General features: G+C 40.2%; 1 protein-coding gene across 1 annotated transcript; it reads left to right on the plus strand.

Moving 5' to 3' along the window:
• The first annotated feature begins 1,261 nt into the window (after positions 1-1,261).
• LOC143869840 (uncharacterized) lies at positions 1,262-23,552 on the plus strand. The gene is made up of 5 exons (XM_077376398.1): positions 1,262-4,007; positions 4,214-4,603; positions 19,629-19,699; positions 20,158-22,891; positions 23,098-23,552. Exons 1-5 carry the CDS (start codon positions 1,277-1,279, stop codon positions 23,487-23,489), a joined length of 6,318 nt encoding a protein of 2,105 aa, XP_077232513.1. The 5' UTR covers positions 1,262-1,276; the 3' UTR covers positions 23,490-23,552.
• Positions 23,553-24,376: the final 824 nt, after the last annotated feature.

The following is a 24,376-nucleotide window of genomic DNA, read 5'->3' on the forward strand; positions in this document are numbered from 1 at the left end:
GAGAATGCTACGTATTGTGTTTTCAATTTTCATTTGAATATATCGGTGGGGACCCAATGGCAAAATAGGGGACCCATCTTTCTAGCAGCTCTGATGAGCTTTTGCCTGTGAAAAGACTGTCTTCCACTATGGTTACAAGAAGTTCTATTATTCAATAGTAATTAAAAGACGATGGGCTGGGGGCAGATATCCACAAGACCATATTTTGATAATGCGACGAACTCACCTTGTTTTAGATGTTTTAATTGGCTATTTATTGCTTTTTGGGAATTAAAACACCTATAAGAAGTCAGTTAAAACATCTAAAACGAGGTGAGTTCGTCCCATTATCAAAACATGATCGTGCAGAAATCAATAGCCAAAGAGTATATTGCCTCTTTAATGAGGTCTTCTAGTATGATTACAAATACTTTTTTTGTCATTTTTCTCAGCGACGGTGCACAAAAGTAACCCATTGTATATGTCAGACCATTTTGCCTCTCTTAAAGTCTTCCAATATTATTAGGAATGTTATCAGCACTACTGTATTTCGATGATCGCACCCCCTCACTTTATTAAAAGTACGGTATGGCCCGCATCATAGGATGATCCAAACCGTCCATTAGATGGGCCATAGCCTAAATAGGCTGTGCCCCAAAAATTATTTCCATAGGTTGATCCTAACCCTCCCATGGAGCCCACTTCCTTGTATTCTCGCCCATGTGTCACAGGTCACTAACATACAGTTGCCTTTTTTCCTTTCAGATGAAATCGTTTTGCGAGCAGCCCTCATCAAAGTCTTTGCATATAATTACAAGCACTTTTATAATTCCATGGTAATCATCACTCCACGTCTCCACCTGTGATTAGAGCTTACAAAAATGGACGGTCATGTTTTTTTGGGTAATTGGAATAAAAAGACCTTATTGCCTGTTTATTAAAGTCTTCCACAATGAGTCATTCCACATTTCCACAATACAAACACTTCATCTTTTTGGTATTTTTCTTCGGAAGATTAAGCAATGGTGCAAGAAAGTCCATGATATATGCCTCTGTCTCTTCATGTCTCTCATTGGCATTATCTGAGATTTTATATGGTGGATGCCCATGTAAGTCAGCATTGGCGGTACCGCCCTTGATATTTGATCCAACAACAGCTAGGGTACTTTTTAAGGTGATGCTGCTGGATCAAATATCAAGGGCGGTACTATTTTCATACTACCAATACCGACTAACAATGCGCATTCACCATATAATTTCTTGGCATTATCTTGCCTATAAATACACCTGTTAGTATATGGGTTTCTCTACAATTCTCGGGCTTCAAAATAACATGAGTCTTAGGATGTTTGTACGATCATTTGCCTTCCATGTCTTGCTTTTCTCTTTCCTCTTCTTCATAGTCGTAGAGTCTGTCTCCAAAGGAAACGAAACCGATAGACTCGCATTGCTAGCCTTCAAGAATCAAGTAATCGATGATCCTAACGGTGTCATGATCTCATGGAACCATACTCTTCATTTCTGCCAATGGCAAGGAGTCACATGCAGTCGTCGCAATCATCAAAGGGTCACTGTTTTGAACCTTGCTGATCAAGGTTTGGGGGGCCCAACTTCTCCCTCCATCGGAAACCTCTCCTTCCTCCATGAAATCAACCTCGCAAACAATAAATTCTACGGCCAAATCCCCGTACAAATGAGTCACTTGTTCCGATTGCGATCTCTCAATCTCAGCATGAATTCGTATCAAGGAGTAATCCCGCTCAATCTAACAGTCCATTGCTCAAAACTGGAATACATGGATCTAAGTTCCAATGAACTTGTTGGGAGAGTTCCCAACAAGTTCCACTCACTCTCGAAGCTCAATTTCGTAAAGCTTTCTGTAAACAATCTCACAGGAAGCATCCCGCCTTCCCTTGGGAATCTTTCATTTCTTGTCTCTCTTTTTCTGTCAAGGAATAGTTTGGAAGGAAGCATCCCAAATGAACTAGGACGATTGGTAAGACTACAACATCTTTCTATTTCTTCGAATAAAGTGTCTGGCATGATTCCTCACTCACTCTACAACATTTCATCACTTGTTAAATTTGCTATGCCCAAGAATCTACTCTATGGAAGCCTTTCACCAAACCTGGGCCTCAATCTCCCCAATTTAGAGCATTTTTTAATTGCTAATAACCTGTTTACTGGACCCATACCAGTTTCAATAGCCAATGCTTCACGTCTAACACAAATTGATTTTGGTACAAACAACTTCAGTGGATCACTGCCTATGAATTTCGGAAGCCTTCAAGGTCTCAATTTTCTTAGCTTCGATACTAATAAGCTAGGAAGCAGGGGCAAATTAAATGACTTGAATTTTCTTACTTCTTTGACTAATTGCTCTAGTCTAGAATGGTTAGGTCTTGCTACCAATTACATAAGTGGCGTATTGCCCAACTCCATAGCTAATCTCTCAACCCAACTGATAACACTGACTTTAGGAAGAAACCAGGTGTATGGGAGCATCCCTTTAGGGATTGAGAATCTCGTGAGCTTAACCTCACTGGGCATGGAGGAGAATTCTTTAACAGGTACTATTCCTGTCGGAATTGGGAAGCTTAACAAATTGATAAAACTGAGCTTATCCCAAAATGAACTTTTTGGCCAAATTCCACCTTCCATTGGAAATATAAGCCAATTGTCAGGACTCGACTTACATGGAAACAACTTAGAAGGAAGCATTCCGTCAGGTCTTGGAAAGTTAGAACATATGCAAGAATTATACCTTTACAATAATAACCTTAGTGGTATCATACCCATACATATCCTTAACCTTTCCTCCCTAACACAAGGACTCGATTTGTCACATAATTCTTTCACAGGGTCCCTTGCTTCAGAAGTTGGAAACTTGAACCAACTTGGAGAATTGGACATTTCTTTCAACAATTTATCTGGTGAAATTCCTAATACGTTAGGCAACTGTGTTAGTTTGGAAAACTTATTGATGGATCATAACTTTCTTCATGGAATCATTCCATCGTCATTGAGTGCTTTAAAAGGTATTATGGCACTAGATCTTTCACACAATAACTTGTCAGGAAAGATTCCAAAATACTTGGAGAAGTTTGATTTCCTTGAGTATCTAGATCTCTCTTTTAATGATCTTGAGGGCGAAGTTCCAAAAGAAGGGATCTTTAGAAATGCAAGTAAAATTTTCGTCCAGGGAAACAACTTTCTTTGTGGTGGTATATTAGAACTACAGCTGCCTGCATGCTCTGTACAATTTTACAAGAAACATGGAAGGTCCTACTCTCTAAGAGTAATAATTTCAATAGCGATTCCGATTTTATGCCTAATTTTATTCTCATGTTTCTTGACAATTTTTTACTGGATAAGAAAATCAAGAAAGGAACCTTCCACTGCATCTTCCTTGGGGGATCAATTTTTCAAAGTTTCTTATGCTGAACTTTTGAGAGCAACTAATGAGTTCTCTTTGGACAATTTGATTGGTGTGGGAAGTTATGGTTCTGTATACAAAGGAATTTTGGACAACAACCAAAGAGCCATTGCAGTGAAAGTACTCAACCTTCAACAACGAGGAGCTTATAAGAGCTTTGATGCTGAATGTGAAGCCTTAAGAAATATCCGGCATCGAAATCTTGTCAGGGTCTTAACTTCTTGCTCAAGCATTGATTTCCATGGCAATGATTTCAGAGCTTTAGTTTTCGAGTACATGCCAAATGGGAATCTAGAGAGCTGGTTGCAACAAAGAGGCGATGGACAGCACCCATTGAGGAACTTGACCCTTATTCAAAGGCTAAACATAGCCATTGATGTGGCTTGTGCATTGGATTATCTTCATCACCACGGCGAAACACCAATTGTTCATCGTGATTTAAAACCGAGCAACATTCTTCTTGATGATGACATGAATGCCCATTTGGGTGATTTTGGGCTTGCAAAATTTCTTTTCAAATCCAGTGATAGTCGCTCAGAAAATCAATCCAACTCGATGGGGATAAAAGGATCTATAGGATATATTGCTCCAGGTAAACAACTTCATTATTTTTTTATTATTTAGTTATCTCTCATCTCATAACTGATTTTTTATATTTTTTTACTATTTAGTTGTCTCTCATCTCATAACTGATTTTCGATAGCACGAATCCCTAATGAACCTTAAATTTGTATTACGCCATGTTTTCTTTCTCACAATATCAAAATTGTAATCATTGTACTAATGTTTAAATGACAGAGCATGGGATAGGTGGAAAGGTATCTACACTTGGAGATGTGTACAGTTATGGGATACTTTTGTTGGAAATATTTACAGGAAAGAGACCTACCGATAACTTATTTACAGATGGTCTAAGTCTTTACCAATTTGCTAAGATGGCTTTGCCAGATCGAGTGTTGGAGATTGCAGATCCGCAACTACTTTCAGAAGTTGAAACTACCAACAACAACAGTGAAATTCATAGCAACATTAGAAATAGAATCCATGATTGCTTGTTGTCGGTGTTTAGAATCGGTGTATCTTGTTGTACAGAATCACCAAGAGAACGAATGGAGATGGGATATGTTGTCATAGAACTGCATGCAATTAAAGACATATACCTTGGGATCAGGGTCAATCGAGGCATGTGAAATGGAGCGTAGTCTTACATTAAGGATCATTTTATCTCAATAATTACTATGTTATTAGCTCTATGTGAATTGGGAAGTCTTCATTTGCTCAAAAATGCATCACATTCCTCTATCGCCAAGTTGGTGGGATAGTGACTCGCATTCTGCCAAACAAGAAGGAATCACTAAAACATAAAAAAAATTTCATCCTCTATGAGAAATATAATTGTCGTGATGAGGGCACACGTGGCCAATTTCAATTTGATTTTCATAATCTTTAATTTATCTTTGGGTTGCTTCTATTTGTGTTTTGCTTTTTTCCACTTCAAAAAATTATGTGGAAATAGCAGAATAAAATCGGGTGAATGGCTACACCAAATAAGAAGAGGGCTTCTAGAAAACAAGATTCCATTTGAAAGTTAGGACGAAATCCCATGTTGTGACACATGAGCAAGAAGACGAGTGAGCTCGAATCCCCATGAAATGCAAAAAAAAAAAAAAAAAACATTGTGGAAATGACCAAATCGTTGGTCAATTTCACTTTCATCTTTATTTTGCAAACAAAATCCCGATTTGGAAATGTTTTCCATAGTAAAAATGAGAAAAGAGTTGGGTAGAGCAGGGAGTTTTCCAATTCATGTCCCTATCATATCTATTTTTATATTTATAAATGATTCGTGGTACAATACTCCACAATCGTAAAGCTATTACAAATCCCATAAAGGTCTCAACAGCCAATTACAAAGGTAAGGACAAGGTGAGTTTCTGTCATTATCAAAACTTGGTAGTACAAATATCAGTAGCTTTTTTATCATTGTCTGTGTTTAGGTACCTTTCCAATCACCATAAAATAATTTTTCTGAGCAATACTTTAACATGATAAATTTTTCAAAGTAAAGTTTCCTTTTTGATTGATCTATTTCATGTTGTATAATGAGATGTGAAACAAATATAATGATCCAATAACCACTATTAGTGTAAATATCAGTAGCCCTTATTTATCATTGTCAATTTTGTGGCCTTTGACATCTATTTTATTTAAGAAATTCTGTTTAGAGTTCGTTCCAATCATAGTAAAACTGTCGTAAAATAATTTCCTCAGCAAAACTTTTACATGGTAAACTTTCAAAGTAAAGTTTTCCTTTTCTATTGATTAAATTTATGCGATAAAATAAGATGTAAAATAAATATAGTAATCTAATAACCATTATTATTACGAAGTAAAACATAAACTCTTCTTACCCGTCAATTTTTGTGGCAATTAAATTTGTGTCCTACCATCATCTTCTCTAGAATATTTTTGGGTCATGGCCTATCTATAATGGCGACCACTTAGTGAATGGGCTATACTGTGCTTATGGGTGGGCTACCGAAGACCAGGTTATAACATAAAACTAAAACTCAATAAATGGGTTGTTCTCAAATTTTAAGAACATACTGTCATGAAGATAAGGTTATAACGAAGTCCCTAGTAAACATTTTCTTCTTTCAAAACCATCTGTCACTGACTTCTTCGCTTTCAATGGGTTGTTCTCCTTCAATGGCCTCTTCTTCGAAGTTCTCAACCCCAATGCCTTCATTTGTTTTAGCTGCAACTTATCCGCCAAAGGAACAGCATAACACAAACGGTTCTAAAACAGGGCATCAAGCAATTAACCACAAGAAAAGTGGCAGTGGCCACTCATATGGCATTGCTTCGTAATGTTCAAGACTTAAGGATTGTTAGTATTATGATAGAGAGCTGATGACGCATAGAGTTCATCTAGAACAAACTACCCATCACAAACAAGGTAAAAGAAATATAACTGGCTAAATATTCATGATATCAAAGAAGGAAGACTTTGTAGAGATGTACTACCGATTTATGATGTGAAATCTGTTAGAGTACTTAGGTCAAGCAAGAGGTTGCTTGCAGCATTACACCCAAGGTATCTAATTTGGAATACCAAGTTTGTTGCCTCCAGCCCCTATATATATTAGATATACTAGGGTTTTAATAGGTTAGTGGGCTCTAGCCCAAATACACTACACCGGTCCATTATCTTATTGGGCTTATATTAGAACATACATGTTGTTATATTATATACCCAACAATCTCCTCCTGTGTTCTACATATAGCACAATCCAATATATAGATAGTGTAATGTTCAAAATAAAATATTGAATCATCCACATCACCATATGGTCTATATCATAAAAGATCTGTAATCCAACTGAAAACACGAATCCTTTTACAAACCAAGAGTTTTAGATATACAACAAGCTAAACTCAACCAAAAGGTAGTTTCACATATAAGTGAACCCCACTGATCTTAGAGGAATTCATTCATGAGGTATGATTCTCATCGAGATCCAAAATAAAGTTCCACAAAAAAGTGAACTCTATACATACTAAAATAAAAGCATAGTCTTTATAACTTTAGAAGATTTAAGTAAGTCATCTTCATCAAAGTCCAAATCAAGACAAGCTCCTCTTTTTTCGCCAATCCCTGTGAATTACCAAATATGGATTTCATGAAAATGAATCCAATCATTGGTGTAAAACACTAAAGTATCTAGTTCTACCTGAAGAAGAACTTAGTACAATTCCATAATTCATGAAAGTATCTAGTTCTACCTGAAGAAGAACTTAGTACAATTCCAAAATGACTGAAAAGTATCAGTATCACTCTCATCATAAGCATCATTGTCAAGTTTCAATAAAGAACAAGACCTAAACAGCTTCTTTTGCAAATAATTATTCCTAATTGTCAAGTTTCAATAAAGAACAAGACCAAATAGTTTCTTTTGCAAAGAACCATTTCATGTTTCTTTTTGGAATGTTACAGTTATCTTATTCATATTTGAGTTAAGTTGTATCATCAAGTTTGGAATGTACAACATTTCCCAAAAAAGGACATGTCATCAAATGTGGAATGACATACAACAACTGTAAACATCATCGAAACATATCAAGTGCCTATCTTGGCCAAAACAGAGAGTCGAAGATTCAAAATAACATGGATGTATGTTAAGTCCAGTCTATACAAACTTTAACCTCATCTCCCCCATAGTTTTGAATATTCAATCTTTGGTCAGCCCCTATATGAGAGCATCGGTCATATTATCCTTCGATTTCATATCAATCAAAGTGATAATCTCGTGTTCTTGAGATAATTCACATGGTATTTTCAGCCAAAGATATCTCCTCTTACCATGAAAGAGTGAGTTCTTCACAACCATAGTTGTAGCTTGAATATCACAGAACACACTGAAGGATCTAATCCTTAACCGGGTCAGTGGAATGTCCATAACCATAATTAGACTCTTTTTCCTTCTACTTCATTTGCAACTGAAGTTAGAGCATAAAGTTCCAATTTGACTTCCACACAACAGCAGTAGATTTGCTGTCCCCTAATTCTGATCCCCATGACGCATCAGAATATTCTTCCACAATAAGTGGATGGCCACCATAGTTCAGAGCATACTCTTGAGTACACGAAAGGTATCTCATCAGCCTCATAAGGGCATTTCTATGCTCATGGCCAGGATTGCTAGCAAAACAACTCAGCATGCCAACTATAAAGGTTATGTCTGGCCTAGTGCAACACAAAACATACATGAGACTACCAATCAGTTTAGAATTATTGAACTGACCCACACTGTCTCTTCCTTAGAGATCAGCTTCTTCGTATAATCAAAATGGTGTCTCAATCGGTTTGCACTCACTGCATCCTCAAAAAGAAAAGTAATATTTCATATACAAATAACACCCAACCTCCAAATAGCACCCACCGGCTGCTAAGAACAAGGGTGAGAAGGGTGCCAAAGTCGGTGCGAGAGAGGTGAAGGGATAAAAATATCTAAAAGCCCAAAATTTGCACCGACCAAGATGGTGTTGAGCAAGAACCACCACCAGGTAGAAGAGAGAGAAAGAGACAGATGTCTCTTGAGTAGTGCCACTCGATGTCTGTGGGTGAAGAAAACCCACACCCAAAACAAGGTTTTGAGGGAGTCCAAACCCACGCTCAAATAAGTAAACAGAATTTCTGTGTGAAATTAAACCCACGATTGGGTATGCTTTCAGATTTGGTATGAAAGAGGCAGTACGTTTCTTCAATTCTACTTCTGTGATGATGGTAGAGGAACAGATGATGTGGTTCAAGAACAAGAGATATGACTCCACCGACAAGGGCCAAAATCAAGGCAAGAAAAGCAAAGGGCAATCCGATCAATAAACCCAAAGGCCTGCAATCTAGTATTCTTTGATGACGCAAATCAAGAATGATGGAATACGAGAATCCAATAAAAATAAATCGAGAGAGAAGAGCAGACGTCCTCTATGGGTTAATGCTTCAAGATTGTTAGAGTACTTAGGTCAAGCAAGAGGTTGCTTGACCCAAGCATTACACCCAAGGTATCTAATTTGGAATACCAAGTTTGTTGCATCCAGCCCTTATATATATTAGATACACTAGGATTTTAATAGGTTAGTGGGCTCTATCCCAAATAGGCCCACTACACCGGTCCACTATCTTATTGGGCTTATATTAGAACATACATGGGTTGTATTATATACCCAACCAAATTCTCACTTTAGATTTCTTTGGTTCTTGAGAGGACCACGATCCCATAATCTTACAAACAAGTTAATTCGTTGACCAAAGATGGCACAGGATAGGATGAACCTTGAGGTTCCCCATAACAATCTTTTGACCCAGATCCATCTAAGGAGGCACGAACTCAACATGACAAAGATCTAATAGTCCTTTTTCATGGTGTTGAGATAAGCCCCTTTGTTGGGAAAAAACCCTTTCCTACTTTGATCGAACCTGTGAGGAGACGATTGAACACAAACAATGAAAATATACTAACCAGAAAAAATATCAACAAACAACCACAATCAACACAAGAGAATTTTTACGTGGAAAACTCCTTCAACGTGAAGGATAAAAACCACGGGATCTTTCTCAGAGTCCACCGAAATCTCCACTATAATGCTTTAGGTACAAAACCTAATTCTCAACATCATCAATGGGATAAACATCCCCTATTCCAACAACAATGGAATCCACAAATATGAATGAAGATAGAGCAACAATATCAACTCCAAACAATAAGAAAAAAGGTGAAGAAAATAGTGAAGATCTCACTCAAAATCTGTTGTCCTTAAACAACCCAGAAACCTGATTTAGATCAAGATGTCATGAACCTACTGTCCAAAATTCAGTTCAATCGGACCACGGATCGACCTCCGATCGTCGGTTTGATCACTGCTGCGCAGAAACCCTATTTCCTACGAATTTCTCCTCTTTTTCCTTCTATTTTTACGTCGTTTTTTCGTTGCCAGGGCTACACTTAGGCTCTGTTCACTTGTCTTCCGGAGGCATGAAAGGAAAGGAAAGTTGCTATTTTTTTCCCGAGAAAGCAGACATACCATTGTTCTCTTACATTCTCAGGAAAATAAATATACTGACGTGGAAATACGAAAAAATTACGTGGAAAATCTGTTTTCTCGCCAAACCCTTCTAATATTTTCCCTTCGAATCGATAGGAAAATCGTTTTCCTGAGGTCGCGAGAAAACACGGGATAGACTTTCACACATCCTCTATTCCTCTCTCGCCTCAGCGAGAAGAAAACCCTCGTCATCTCCGGCAACTTTCATCCCTCAAGCGAACTCAACACTCCGACGACGCTAAAAAAGGTCAGATCTTGTCTCTGTCTCTCATTTTCTCTTTTTTTCCAGAGAAATGACGTATCTAGGGTTCGGATTTGGTTTTTTTTTCGGTTTGGGGTTGTGGACCCGCGATCCGAGACGGGGCCGGGGGGACGTGCCCCCACGCTCGTCTCGGGATCATCCACGTGAAGGAGAGCCCCGCCAAGGAACTCTCGAAAGAGTGCCCCTCACAGCATGAGCGGCGATGTGAAGTGAGATACCTCTCGATTCGGGGACCAGCCCGGATTCGAGACGCACCTCGAATAAAGAAAGAGTCGCCATCCAAGGAAGTGGGCCCTGGATCCCATGCTGTGCTCTGTCGCAACAGATAACCAGAGATATAAAAGGTCCGTGCCTGATGACGAATGGGGAAGGGGTTAGGCGCCCCCAATTCGCCCAAGTGCGAGCACCTGGTCTCTTATGCCATTTATTATTAACTTTGAAGAGTTTTGGGCGAAAATCATGTGAAATGGGAACGAGCATCCCCGAGAAAACGTCTATCTAAGCATGCATGACCCGGGGATGGGCAAAAGAAAAATAGACATCCAAATCCTAACTCACCGCATCTACTCCTAACCCATCACATCTAGGAAAGCAGTAACATCCGCATGCACAGCTACAGCTAAACAAGCAATATCAGACATGGTAAGCAGAAAGCAGTAAATAGCCACAGCTAAGCATGTGAAACTAAGCGCACAAATAATAAGCAAGCTGAAAGTAAACACACAAGGAACCAAAGACAAACACACGATAAACAAAAGATGCGAGGAAAGAAATGAATCGATAAATCGACGGTACATGAGGACCGAGAATACCAGGGAAAATAAAAGGGAGCGTACGATAGGCTCAGGGAGTCTAATGATACAAACTCAACAATCCTGATCCGCTGAAGATCGGATAGGTCTCACGATCGTCATAGCCTATCGTTGGGCTCAGCGAGGACAATCCCTGCGAAGGGGCCACGCTACGTCGTCGCCCGTCCCAAAACGCGATAAAAACGTCGGAAAATCGATAAAACCGGCAAACCACGATGAAAACCGAAAATGGAATGAAAAGAGGGCTCCGAGTGACCTGGCAATCACCGTCCTTGCCCATTTTTGCTTTTGTTTTGAAACGTTTGGAAATATTTATTAAGAAGGTTTGACTGAACTCGGGTGGACGAAAAGATGTGAAATATTTGTAAAATGGTGATTTAAAAAAATGGTGTAAAAATAAGGAGTGAAAGTGAAAATGGTGACTGCACTCAGGATGCCAGCAGCACGCCTGAGCTGCCTACGTACCCCTCAGCTAGGGATCAAGCCATCCGTAGTTCGGACGGAAAGGTGAGAAATAAAGAGTGATAAAAAAAAGGTTGGTGACTGCACTCAGGATGCCAGCAGCACGCCTGAGCTGCCTACGTACCCCTCAGCTAGGGATCAAGCCATCCGTAGTTCGGAAGGAAGGGTGAGAAATGTTGGTAAAATGGTGTAAAAAGAGTGACTGAACTCAGGGTGCCAGCAGCACGCCTGAGCTGCCTACGTACCCCTCAGCTAGGGATCAAGCCATCCGTAGTTCGGAACAGATTTTCCTAACTACACTCTAATGACTCGAGATTTTTGAGATTTTTGATTTTTCATATGTTTTTGATTTTTTTCGACACAAGAGGACAAAATCCTATCATCACAAGTGGAGGACAGACTCCTGATATCCCGCAAAGGTTGGACAGCATCCTATGCTTTGCGGGGGGGATGAACAGAATCACGACTCTGCAAGGGTTGGACAGCATCATATACCTTGCAGGAGCGGACAAAATCACATGACTTGATGAGAGGGTGGACAGAATCCTATCCCCTATGATGATAGGACAGACCCCTGAAAGACTGAAGGACTGACTCCTATGCTGAAGACTGACTTTCACAGACACATGAAAGACTGAAGGACTGACTCCTATGCTGAAGACTGACTCTGAAAGATGGAAGGACGGAATCCTAAATTTTATGAAGAGATATGACAGAATCCTAAACTCTACAGGGGTAGGACAGACACCTAAACCCTAGGATGGTAAAACTGACTCCTAAACTCTCTAGGACTGACTCTAAAGAGGAAGAAATCCCTTAACCTGCGAAAACTCTAAGGCAGGAAGGGAGGGGGTTGTGTCGAGCCGGTAAGGGTTGAACTCGGCTGGGTTGAGTTGGGTCTGAGTTGGACTGGGGTCGGGTTACGGGTCCCGAGTTGGAGTTGAATTGGATTGGGGTCGGTTAGGGCCAAGTGCGGGTTGACTTGGCTTAGACTGGATTGGAACGGGTTGAGGCGGGGCTGGACCGAGTTAGGTCCGAGTTGGACCGGAGTAGCTTGGGCCGAACTATGTTGATTTGGGCTGAGTTGATTTGAGTCTGGGCTGAGCTAGGTAAAGTTGGGCGAATCAGATTGCAAGATTGAGTTTAGACCGCATAAGGTCCAAATTGGATCAGGAGGAATTGGGTCGCGGATTGGGCTTGGGCTGGGGTTAAGGGTGCGGGTTGAGACACGGGTTTGGGTAAGAGCTGAGTTGGGATTAGGATCAGGTTGTGGATTTGATCTAGGGTTAGGGATTAGTGGGCGTAAAGGTAATTGGGCTGTGTCGAGCCGGTAAGGGCTGAACTCGGCTGGGTTGAGTTGGGTCTGAGTTGGACTGGGCTCACTCGGATTGGGGTCGGGTTACGGGTCCGAGTTGTGGTTGAATCAGATTGGGGTCGGAACTGGGCTCACTCGGGGTGGACACTGCCCGGCGTGGGAGGCCGGAACTCCGGCGAGACACCGGAGAAGACATGGTCGGGCCGAGCCTCCCTCTCTCTGTCTATATATATATCTCTCTCTCTCTAGTTTTTTTTTCTTTCTTTCTTTCTCTTTTTTTTTGGGTTTTTTTTTTGGGTGACAGAGGGGTGGCGGTGGAGGAGGATACGGTGGTGGAACCGCAGAGGGAGTGGGTGTTGGCAAGGGAGGGTGATGGATGGCAAGTGGCGGTGAAGGAGATTTAATGGTCGGAGAACATGGGGGAGCATCAAATGGGTTTGATATGAACAGGGGGTTTTAATGGCAGAGGAGATCAAAATCGAAGTGGGTTTCGGGAGGTGGAAAGGGTGGAGGTTCGGGTATGGTGGAGGCGCGGCGAGGTGGGAAGAGAAGGGGTTTTCATGGAGGTGGCGGCTCGGTGGTGGTGAGGATGGTGGCGGTGGTTGCAGAGAAAAGGGGTTTTTCGACGGGAATGGGTTTTGGATTTGGGAGGTGTGGAGAGGGGTTTGGAGGTGGCAGATAGAGGGGGTAGAACGAGGGAGATGATGGCTTGGATTCCGGTGGGTTGCCGGCCGGAGATGGGTTTGGCCTCGCCGGATTCCGGCTGGCCGTGGTGGTGGAGAGGGTGAAGATGGGGGAGGTGGTGGAGAAAATGGGGGAAGAAGAGGAAGGTGGGGGAGGAGAGGCTGGCCGGAAGGATGGTGGTGGCCGGCGGCTCTTTCTCCCTCTATCTCTCTGTATTTTTTTTTTTTTTTTTGCTCTGTTTCTCTCTCGATCTTTTTTTTTTTTTTTTGGGATAAGGGAGAAGGTGGTGGAATGGAAGAAGGCTGGTGGAGGCAAAGGGGAGGTTTGCCTGAGAAGATGGAGGTGGAAGTGGCGGCTGTGGGTGGTGGTGGCCGGCGGCAAGGGAGATTGCTGGTGGTGGAGATTATATTTTTTTTTTGAAATGGGTTTGGTTTCGAATTGGGTTTTAGGGGCAGAGGAGTTGCAGAGGTATGGGGGTTTGGGTGGGTTGTGGCGGAGTTTGCGGCCGATGGAGGTGGCTGGCAATGATGGTGTGGGTGATCGGAGAAGGGTGGCCGGATTTCATGGAGAAGATGAAAGGGGTGTAGTGAAATAAGGTCGGATTCCGATGGGGTTTGCCGGAATCCATGGTGGTTGGGGATTGTAAGAGTGGAGATGGGTGCGGTGATGGGGATAGAAGAAGGTGGAAGGAAGAGGATGGGAAGAGGCCGGCCGGAGGAGTGGCCGGAGGCTTCTCTTTCTGCTTGCCACGAAGATGAAGACCTCCATCTCCCCTTTTTTTCTTTTCTTTTTTTCTCTCTGGTTTTTTCTTCTTTGGTTTTCTTCTGCTCTCTTTTTTTCTCTCTGGTTTTTTTCTCCTCTCTCTCGTTCTCCCTTCTGCTGTTTTTTCCACTGCGAGAGAGGAGAAGACTGGGGAGGCTCTCATGACTCATCATGGGAGAGGATGATGAGTTTTTTTTTTTGTCCCCCTCTTGTCCCCCCCCATTTCCCATTTTTTTGCAAAATAATAAATAAAAAAATAAAAAATAATTTTCAAATGGCATTGGATGCCATGCGAAAACCAAAACCACTCATTACGCCCACTTTAAAAACAAAGAAAATGATGACTGTCCTTATTCTCTCTTTGACCACATAAGCGGGTCCCACAACAGCGGGCCCCACACAAGCGGGCCCCACGCAAGCGGGTCCCACATCAGCGGGTCCCACATCAGCAGGTCCCACACAAACGGGTCCCACAAAAGCGGGTCCCACACAGGCGGGTCCCACACCAGCGGGTCCCACACCAGCGGGTCCCACACAAACGGGTCCCACACAAGCGGGCCCCACATTCTCTTTTGCTTGGATTAATTCCATTCATTTTCCACCTGACCTCGGGATTTCATTCGAATACGCGGGTTTAGGGCCCTGTCAAAATGGGGTGTCTACAGGGGTTGGGTTTCTTCTCAACGAAATAAGGTTTTTTCCTATGTGTTCAGATCTACATGAATACTAATTTTCATGGCTTTTTCATTTAAAGGTGATGTGTGTTCAGATCTACATTTCAGAGGTTATGTTTTTACATTTTTTCAGCCATTGCTTGACTTTTTTCATGTCTGATACTTGCTTCATGTGGGTTTTCCCATGGATGCTGGTTTTTTCATGTCTAACCACTCAGATCCATGGGAAAAAATTATGGGTTCAGCTATATGGGGTTTTTTCATGTCGCTGCATTCGGGTGGGTAGTTTCCCTTTTTTTTAATCCTATTTACAAGCTTCAACTTGGATTTCTGTAGAATCGACCTGTATATTGGGTTTTCTTACTCTCTTTTTAGGTTTTTATTTCTTTTATATTTTTATTTGTTTTTTTTATTTCAGGGTTTTCATTGAAATATATGCATTTGCAAAACCTGTTTAGGTTTCATGTTTTCCTGTATTTTCTGCTTTTATGGGGTTTTTGAATCTTCTTTTTTTTATCTTCCATTCAGCTTTATTCAGGTGGATGGTTTTTTCATCCATGCTCGTTTTTTCACGTCTGATCACTCAGATCGATTGGAAAAATCAATGGGTTTAGCTATATTATGGGTTTTTTTAAGTGTCTGCAATCAGGTGGATGGGTTTTTCATGAGGTGGATGGGTTTTTCATCGATGCTCGTTTTTTCACATATATTTGCTCACTCAGATCCATGTGAAAAAAATTATGGGTTTAGCTATATGGATTTTGAAGTGTCTGCATTCAGGTGGATGGGTATTTATCGATCTTCACTCTTTTGCATTGCTTAAAAAAGTATATAACTCATTTTTTCCATTTTTCTTTTCTTACATTGGTGGTTCTGGGTTTTGGTTGTTGATGGTTGTTTGGAGATTGTGGGTGGTTGTTGGTGCTTTGGGGGTTGATGGTTGTTTGGAGATTGTGGGTGGTTGTTGGTGCATTGGTGGTTGATGGTTGTTTGGAGGTTGTGGGGGTCTGTGGGTGCTTTGGGGGTACATGGTTGTTTGGAGGTTGTTGATGGTTGTTGGTGCATTGGTGGTTGATGGTTGTTTGGAGGTTGTTTGGAGTTTGTGGGGGTTGCAGGGGTTTAAAATCGGGCGGTTTGGGGATTAGAAGAATAAAGGAGCTTTAAAGGGAAAGGGCGGTGTGCCACGGCTTTAAAGGGAAAGAACAGTGTGCCACGGCTATGAGAATGGCATTCACTGCTACTGTTTATAACATATGGGGCGAGAGGAACGCTTGGGTTCATGGGCAACCTCATTCGCACAAGCAAGTAATCCTAAGAAGAATTATAGGCACCATCAGAGACAGAATCCGGTTATTAAAACTCCCGGATGATCCATCTGACCGAAACTTGAGATTTCCTGCAAATTTCAAATGCCCGCTATTCAACATCGAGCGTCATCAGAAATCCTGTGTCTGGGAGAAACCTGAAGCAAATATGATTAAAATTAATTCGGATGCGTCGGTAGCTGGTGACAATGCAGGTATCGAAGGTATTCTGCGGGATGAAAATGGAGCTCACATTGGGCTCTACTCCATAAGCACTGATCCTGAACCTATTCATGTCCTCGAAATGGAGGCTCTGCTCCATGGTCTGAGGCTAGCAATATCCAAAAGAATCAGAAGAGTGTAGATAGAATCGGATTCTATGGTGGTGGTTAAAATCATTCATGGAGAGTGGGCTTGCCCTTGGAGGGCAATTCAGTTACTGAACAGTGTGAAAAAAGCCTTGAGCAGTTTTGAGCATTGGAAATTCACTCATATCTGGAGGGAGGCAAACCAAGTGCCAGATTTCTTGTCTAAATTTGATTGCCCTTGTAAGGGAATGGACATAGAGTCTATGAACATTCCCCTGGCCCTTTTGGGCCTTATGCTCCAAGATTCCTCCGGGACTTGCTATTTGCGATTGTAATCTTTTTGTTTCATTTTATTACTCTGGTAGGGGTCCGCCTAACCTCAGCTTGCCTATTAAAAAAAAGAATAAAGGAGCTAAACCTAGCTCTTTTGGGAAGTGGCTTTGGAGATTTGGCGAGGAAAGCCAGCATTTGTGGGTTCGCCTGATTGGAGATAAATATGGAAATGTGCCTGGAAATTGGGTGTCCGATGATAAGTTTAAGTGTAATGGTGTGATCGTGTGGAGAGATATTCTAAAGAAAAGGTTTAAATTCAATAATGGGATTCGCTTCAAGCTGAGAACTGCTACGTTATTGAATATTTTATTATTTACACGTCTCTTTCGGTTGAGAACCGCGACGTTATTGAATATTTTATTATTTCTCACATCTCTTTTGGCTTGGAATGGTTACATTATTGAATATTTTATTATTTATCACATTTCTTTTGGCTGAGAACGGCTACGTTATTGAATATTTTTTTATTTCTCACATCTCTTTGGCTTAGAACGGCTACGTTATGAAATATTTTATTATTTCTCATGCCTCTTTTGGCTGAGAACAGCTACGTTATTTATTATTTTATTATTTCTCACATCTCTTGGCTGAGAACAGCTATGTTATTGAATATTTAATTATTTCCCACGTCTCTTGTGGCTGAGAACTGCTTATGAGATATACTGTTGACATTCATTGGCCCATCGTATCAAGAAGCATCCATCGTTCAAAGATATCAAGTACGTCGCCGGATTCTGGAGCACGCCATCGGAATATGGAGTACACCCCCGGAATATGGAATACGCCGCTGGAATATCAAGCACACTTCCGGAGTTTCTAGGTTCAAACATGTGTTCCAAACGTATCGAGTATGCCGCCGGAATATCTGAAATACTTAAAAATATTTCCACTTGTCAAGGATCTAACGGTCTCTGCTTATTACAGGCGGGAATGATTAAAACGAACCCAAGACTTTTTTGGGTTTAAATGAACTAAATGATGACATCTAGGGTCAAATGCATTAAATGCTACCCTAGTTCCTCTCAAAGATAATACTAAAATATTAAAAAATGTGGTTATAAAGGGACGGGAGAAATACTAATATATTCAAATCTAAATTTTAAAGATAATGATTGACGTTGAACTCTGATCATGTCAGAAGGGTATTAGGGTCTTTTTCCTCCGTTTTTTTAAGAATCACCCGAGTTCCATGATTACTTTAATTGGTACCCACAATCCGTATTTTTCGATAATTAACGCCCGCATTCCGTACTTCTCTCTTATAGATTAATGGACAGTCAGATTCTCGGGCAAGAAGACAAAATAGATTGATTTTGATAGGAGGACTCTTTTGTCACCATGTATTTAGTCAAGTCATTGTCTACCCGGAGCTGGATCCCGAAGTGGCGTGTCATTATCAAAAGGAGGAACTCCATCTCAGCCAATTGAACCGTTCACGACCATAGTTAGCAAAATGTGATTCGCCAAAAAAAAAACGGGATGGCAAAAATTTGATTTTAATACGGTACTGGTTCAAAAAAACGAAGTGAAAAAAAAAAAAAAAAAACACAAGAAAATGAGTTTAGAATTATGTCATTTACAAAATATGGTGGGGTAGAATTGGAAGGTTGGCCCAAAAGAACGTCTTTAAAACGGAGTTTATTCGTTGTGAAAGTTTTAAATGGCACACCAATAAAACGGGTATTTTTCAAAAAAACTAAGCTTTGCTAACTATGTTCACGACACGCAAGGGACCATACTATTTAAGAAGGTTTAGGTCTTGTCTAGCGTGTGGTAAACGGTTCAAGTGGTTGAAATGTGGTCCCTTGTTTTCATAATGACACTCCTCACTTCAAGTTATAGAAATTGACTTCACTCAATTTAAGGTCTTTAATTGGATTGTAGAAAAGAAAATTGAGCAGCCGACTAGCAAGTGTTTAATAAATTGGGGTGTCATTATCAAAAGAAGAGAATGCTACGTATTGTGTTTTCAATTTTCATTTGAATATATCGGTGGGGACCCAATGGCAAAATAGGGGACCCATCTTTCTAGCAGCTCTGATGAGCTTTTGCCTGTGAAAAGACTGTCTTCCACTATGGTTACAAGAAGTTCTATTATTCAATAGTAATTAAAAGACGATGGGCTGGGGGCAGATATCCACAAGACCATATTTTGATAATGCGACGAACTCACCTTGTTTTAGATGTTTTAATTGGCTATTTATTGCTTTTTGGGAATTAAAACACCTATAAGAAGTCAGTTAAAACATCTAAAACGAGGTGAGTTCGTCCCATTATCAAAACATGATCGTGCAGAAATCAATAGCCAAAGAGTATATTGCCTCTTTAATGAGGTCTTCTAGTATGATTACAAATACTTTTTTTGTCATTTTTCTCAGCGACGGTGCACAAAAGTAACCCATTGTATATGTCAGACCATTTTGCCTCTCTTAAAGTCTTCCAATATTATTAGGAATGTTATCAGCACTACTGTATTTCGATGATCGCACCCCCTCACTTTATTAAAAGTACGGTATGGCCCGCATCATAGGATGATCCAAACCGTCCATTAGATGGGCCATAGCCTAAATAGGCTGTGCCCCAAAAATTATTTCCATAGGTTGATCCTAACCCTCCCATGGAGCCCACTTCCTTGTATTCTCGCCCATGTGTCACAGGTCACTAACATACAGTTGCCTTTTTTCCTTTCAGATGAAATCGTTTTGCGAGCAGCCCTCATCAAAGTCTTTGCATATAATTACAAGCACTTTTATAATTCCATGGTAATCATCACTCCACGTCTCCACCTGTGATTAGAGCTTACAAAAATGGACGGTCATGTTTTTTTGGGTAATTGGAATAAAAAGACCTTATTGCCTGTTTATTAAAGTCTTCCACAATGAGTCATTCCACATTTCCACAATACAAACACTTCATCTTTTTGGTATTTTTCTTCGGAAGATTAAGCAATGGTGCAAGAAAGTCCATGATATATGCCTCTGTCTCTTCATGTCTCTCATTGGCATTATCTGAGATTTTATATGGTGGATGCCCATGTAAGTCAGCATTGGCGGTACCGCCCTTGATATTTGATCCAACAACAGCTAGGGTACTTTTTAAGGTGATGCTGCTGGATCAAATATCAAGGGCGGTACTATTTTCATACTACCAATACCGACTAACAATGCGCATTCACCATATAATTTCTTGGCATTATCTTGCCTATAAATACACCTGTTAGTATATGGGTTTCTCTACAATTCTCGGGCTTCAAAATAACATGAGTCTTAGGATGTTTGTACGATCATTTGCCTTCCATGTCTTGCTTTTCTCTTTCCTCTTCTTCATAGTCGTAGAGTCTGTCTCCAAAGGAAACGAAACCGATAGACTCGCATTGCTAGCCTTCAAGAATCAAGTAATCGATGATCCTAACGGTGTCATGATCTCATGGAACCATACTCTTCATTTCTGCCAATGGCAAGGAGTCACATGCAGTCGTCGCAATCATCAAAGGGTCACTGTTTTGAACCTTGCTGATCAAGGTTTGGGGGGCCCAACTTCTCCCTCCATCGGAAACCTCTCCTTCCTCCTTGAAATCAACCTCGCAAACAATAAATTCTACGGCCAAATCCCCGTACAAATGAGTCACTTGTTCCGATTGCGATCTCTCAATCTCAGCATGAATTCGTATCAAGGAGTAATCCCGCTCAATCTAACAGTCCATTGCTCAAAACTGGAATACATGGATCTAAGTTCCAATGAACTTGTTGGGAGAGTTCCCAACAAGTTCCACTCACTCTCGAAGCTCAATTTCGTAAAGCTTTCTGTAAACAATCTCACAGGAAGCATCCCGCCTTCCCTTGGGAATCTTTCATTTCTTGTCTCTCTTTTTCTGTCAAGGAATAGTTTGGAAGGAAGCATCCCAAATGAACTAGGACGATTGGTAAGACTACAACATCTTTCTATTTCTTCGAATAAAGTGTCTGGCATGATTCCTCACTCACTCTACAACATTTCATCACTTGTTAAATTTGCTATGCCCAAGAATCTACTCTATGGAAGCCTTTCACCAAACCTGGGCCTCAATCTCCCCAATTTAGAGCATTTTTTAATTGCTAATAACCTGTTTACTGGACCCATACCAGTTTCAATAGCCAATGCTTCACGTCTAACACAAATTGATTTTGGTACAAACAACTTCAGTGGATCACTGCCTATGAATTTCGGAAGCCTTCAAGGTCTCAATTTTCTTAGCTTCGATACTAATAAGCTAGGAAGCAGGGGCAAATTAAATGACTTGAATTTTCTTACTTCTTTGACTAATTGCTCTAGTCTAGAATGGTTAGGTCTTGCTACCAATTACATAAGTGGCGTATTGCCCAACTCCATAGCTAATCTCTCAACCCAACTGATAACACTGACTTTAGGAAGAAACCAGGTGTATGGGAGCATCCCTTTAGGGATTGAGAATCTCGTGAGCTTAACCTCACTGGGCATGGAGGAGAATTCTTTAACAGGTACTATTCCTGTCGGAATTGGGAAGCTTAACAAATTGATAAAACTGAGCTTATCCCAAAATGAACTTTTTGGCCAAATTCCACCTTCCATTGGAAATATAAGCCAATTGTCAGGACTCGACTTACATGGAAACAACTTAGAAGGAAGCATTCCGTCAGGTCTTGGAAAGTTAGAACATATGCAAGAATTATACCTTTACAATAATAACCTTAGTGGTATCATACCCATACATATCCTTAACCTTTCCTCCCTAACACAAGGACTCGATTTGTCACATAATTCTTTCACAGGGTCCCTTGCTTCAGAAGTTGGAAACTTGAACCAACTTGGAGAATTGGACATTTCTTTCAACAATTTATCTGGTGAAATTCCTAATACGTTAGGCAACTGTGTTAGTTTGGAAAACTTATTGATGGATCATAACTTTCTTCATGGAATCATTCCATCGTCATTGAGTGCTTTAAAAGGTATTATGGCACTAGATCTTTCACACAATAACTTGTCAGGAAAGATTCCAAAATACTTGGAGAAGTTTGATTTCCTTGAGTATCTAGATCTCTCTTTTAATGATCTTGAGGGCGAAGTTCCAAAAGAAGGGATCTTTAGAAATGCAAGTAAAATTTTCGTCCAGGGAAACAACTTTCTTTGTGGTGGTATATTAGAACTACAGCTGCCTGCATGCTCTGTACAATTTTACAAGAAACATGGAAGGTCCTACTCTCTAAGAGTAATAATTTCAATAGCGATTCCGATTTTATGCCTAATTTTATTCTCATGTTTCTTGACAATTTTTTACTGGATAAGAAAATCAAGAAAGGAACCTTCCACTGCATCTTCCTTGGGGGATCAATTTTTCAAAGTTTCTTATGCTGAGCTTTTGAGAGCAACTAATGAGTTCTCTTTGGACAATTTGATTGGTGTGGGAAGTTATGGTTCTGTATACAAAGGAATTTTGGACAACAACCAAAGAGCCATTGCAGTGAAAGTACTCAACCTTCAACAACGAGGAGCTTATAAGAGCTTTGATGCTGAATGTGAAGCCTTAAGAAATATCCGGCATCGAAATCTTGTCAGGGTCTTAACTTCTTGCTCAAGCATTGATTTCCATGGCAATGATTTCAGAGCTTTAGTTTTCGAGTACATGCCAAATGGGAATCTAGAGAGCTGGTTGCAACAAAGAGGCGATGGACAGCACCCATTGAGGAACTTGACCCTTATTCAAAGGCTAAACATAGCCATTGATGTGGCTTGTGCATTGGATTATCTTCATCACCACGGCGAAACACCAATTGTTCATCGTGATTTAAAACCGAGCAACATTCTTCTTGATGATGACATGAATGCCCATTTGGGTGATTTTGGGCTTGCAAAATTTCTTTTCAAATCCAGTGATAGTCGCTCAGAAAATCAATCCAACTCGATGGGGATAAAAGGATCTATAGGATATATTGCTCCAGGTAAACAACTTCATTATTTTTTTATTATTTAGTTATCTCTCATCTCATAACTGATTTTTTATATTTTTTTACTATTTAGTTGTCTCTCATCTCATAACTGATTTTCGATAGCACGAATCCCTAATGAACCTTAAATTTGTATTACGCCATGTTTTCTTTCTCACAATATCAAAATTGTAATCATTGTACTAATGTTTAAATGACAGAGCATGGGATAGGTGGAAAGGTATCTACACTTGGAGATGTGTACAGTTATGGGATACTTTTGTTGGAAATATTTACAGGAAAGAGACCTACCGATAACTTATTTACAGATGGTCTAAGTCTTTACCAATTTGCTAAGATGGCTTTGCCAGATCGAGTGTTGGAGATTGCAGATCCGCAACTACTTTCAGAAGTTGAAACTACCAACAACAACAGTGAAATTCATAGCAACATTAGAAATAGAATCCATGATTGCTTGTTGTCGGTGTTTAGAATCGGTGTATCTTGTTGTACAGAATCACCAAGAGAACGAATGGAGATGGGATATGTTGTCATAGAACTGCATGCAATTAAAGACATATACCTTGGGATCAGGGTCAATCGAGGCATGTGAAATGGAGCGTAGTCTTACATTAAGGATCATTTTATCTCAATAATTACTATGTTATTAGCTCTATGTGAATTGGGAAGTCTTCATTTGCTCAAAAATGCATCACATTCCTCTATCGCCAAGTTGGTGGGATAGTGACTCGCATTCTGCCAAACAAGAAGGAATCACTAAAACATAAAAAAAATTTCATCCTCTATGAGAAATATAATTGTCGTGATGAGGGCACACGTGGCCAATTTCAATTTGATTTTCATAATCTTTAATTTATCTTTGGGTTGCTTCTATTTGTGTTTTGCTTTTTTCCACTTCAAAAAATTATGTGGAAATAGCAGAATAAAATCGGGTGAATGGCTACACCAAATAAGAAGAGGGCTTCTAGAAAACAAGATTCCATTTGAAAGTTAGGACGAAATCCCATGTTGTGACACATGAGCAAGAAGACGAGTGAGCTCGAATCCCCATGAAATGCAAAAAAAAAAAAAAAAACATTGTGGAAATGACCAAATCGTTGGTCAATTTCACTTTCATCTTTATTTTGCAAACAAAATCCCGATTTGGAAATGTTTTCCATAGTAAAAATGAGAAAAGAGTTGGGTAGAGCAGGGAGTTTTCCAATTCATGTCCCTATCATATCTATTTTTATATTTATAAATGATTCGTGGTACAATACTCCACAATCGTAAAGCTATTACAAATCCCATAAAGGTCTCAACAGCCAATTACAAAGGTAAGGACAAGGTGAGTTTCTGTCATTATCAAAACTTGGTAGTACAAATATCAGTAGCTTTTTTATCATTGTCTGTGTTTAGGTACCTTTCCAATCACCATAAAATAATTTTTCTGAGCAATACTTTAACATGATAAATTTTTCAAAGTAAAGTTTCCTTTTT

The sequence above is a fragment of the Tasmannia lanceolata genome, unplaced genomic scaffold (assembly GCF_043159265.1).
Source record: "Tasmannia lanceolata isolate RefF3 unplaced genomic scaffold, GAP_Taslan_0.1 ptg000003l, whole genome shotgun sequence".
Classification (NCBI taxonomy): domain Eukaryota; kingdom Viridiplantae; phylum Streptophyta; class Magnoliopsida; order Canellales; family Winteraceae; genus Tasmannia; species Tasmannia lanceolata.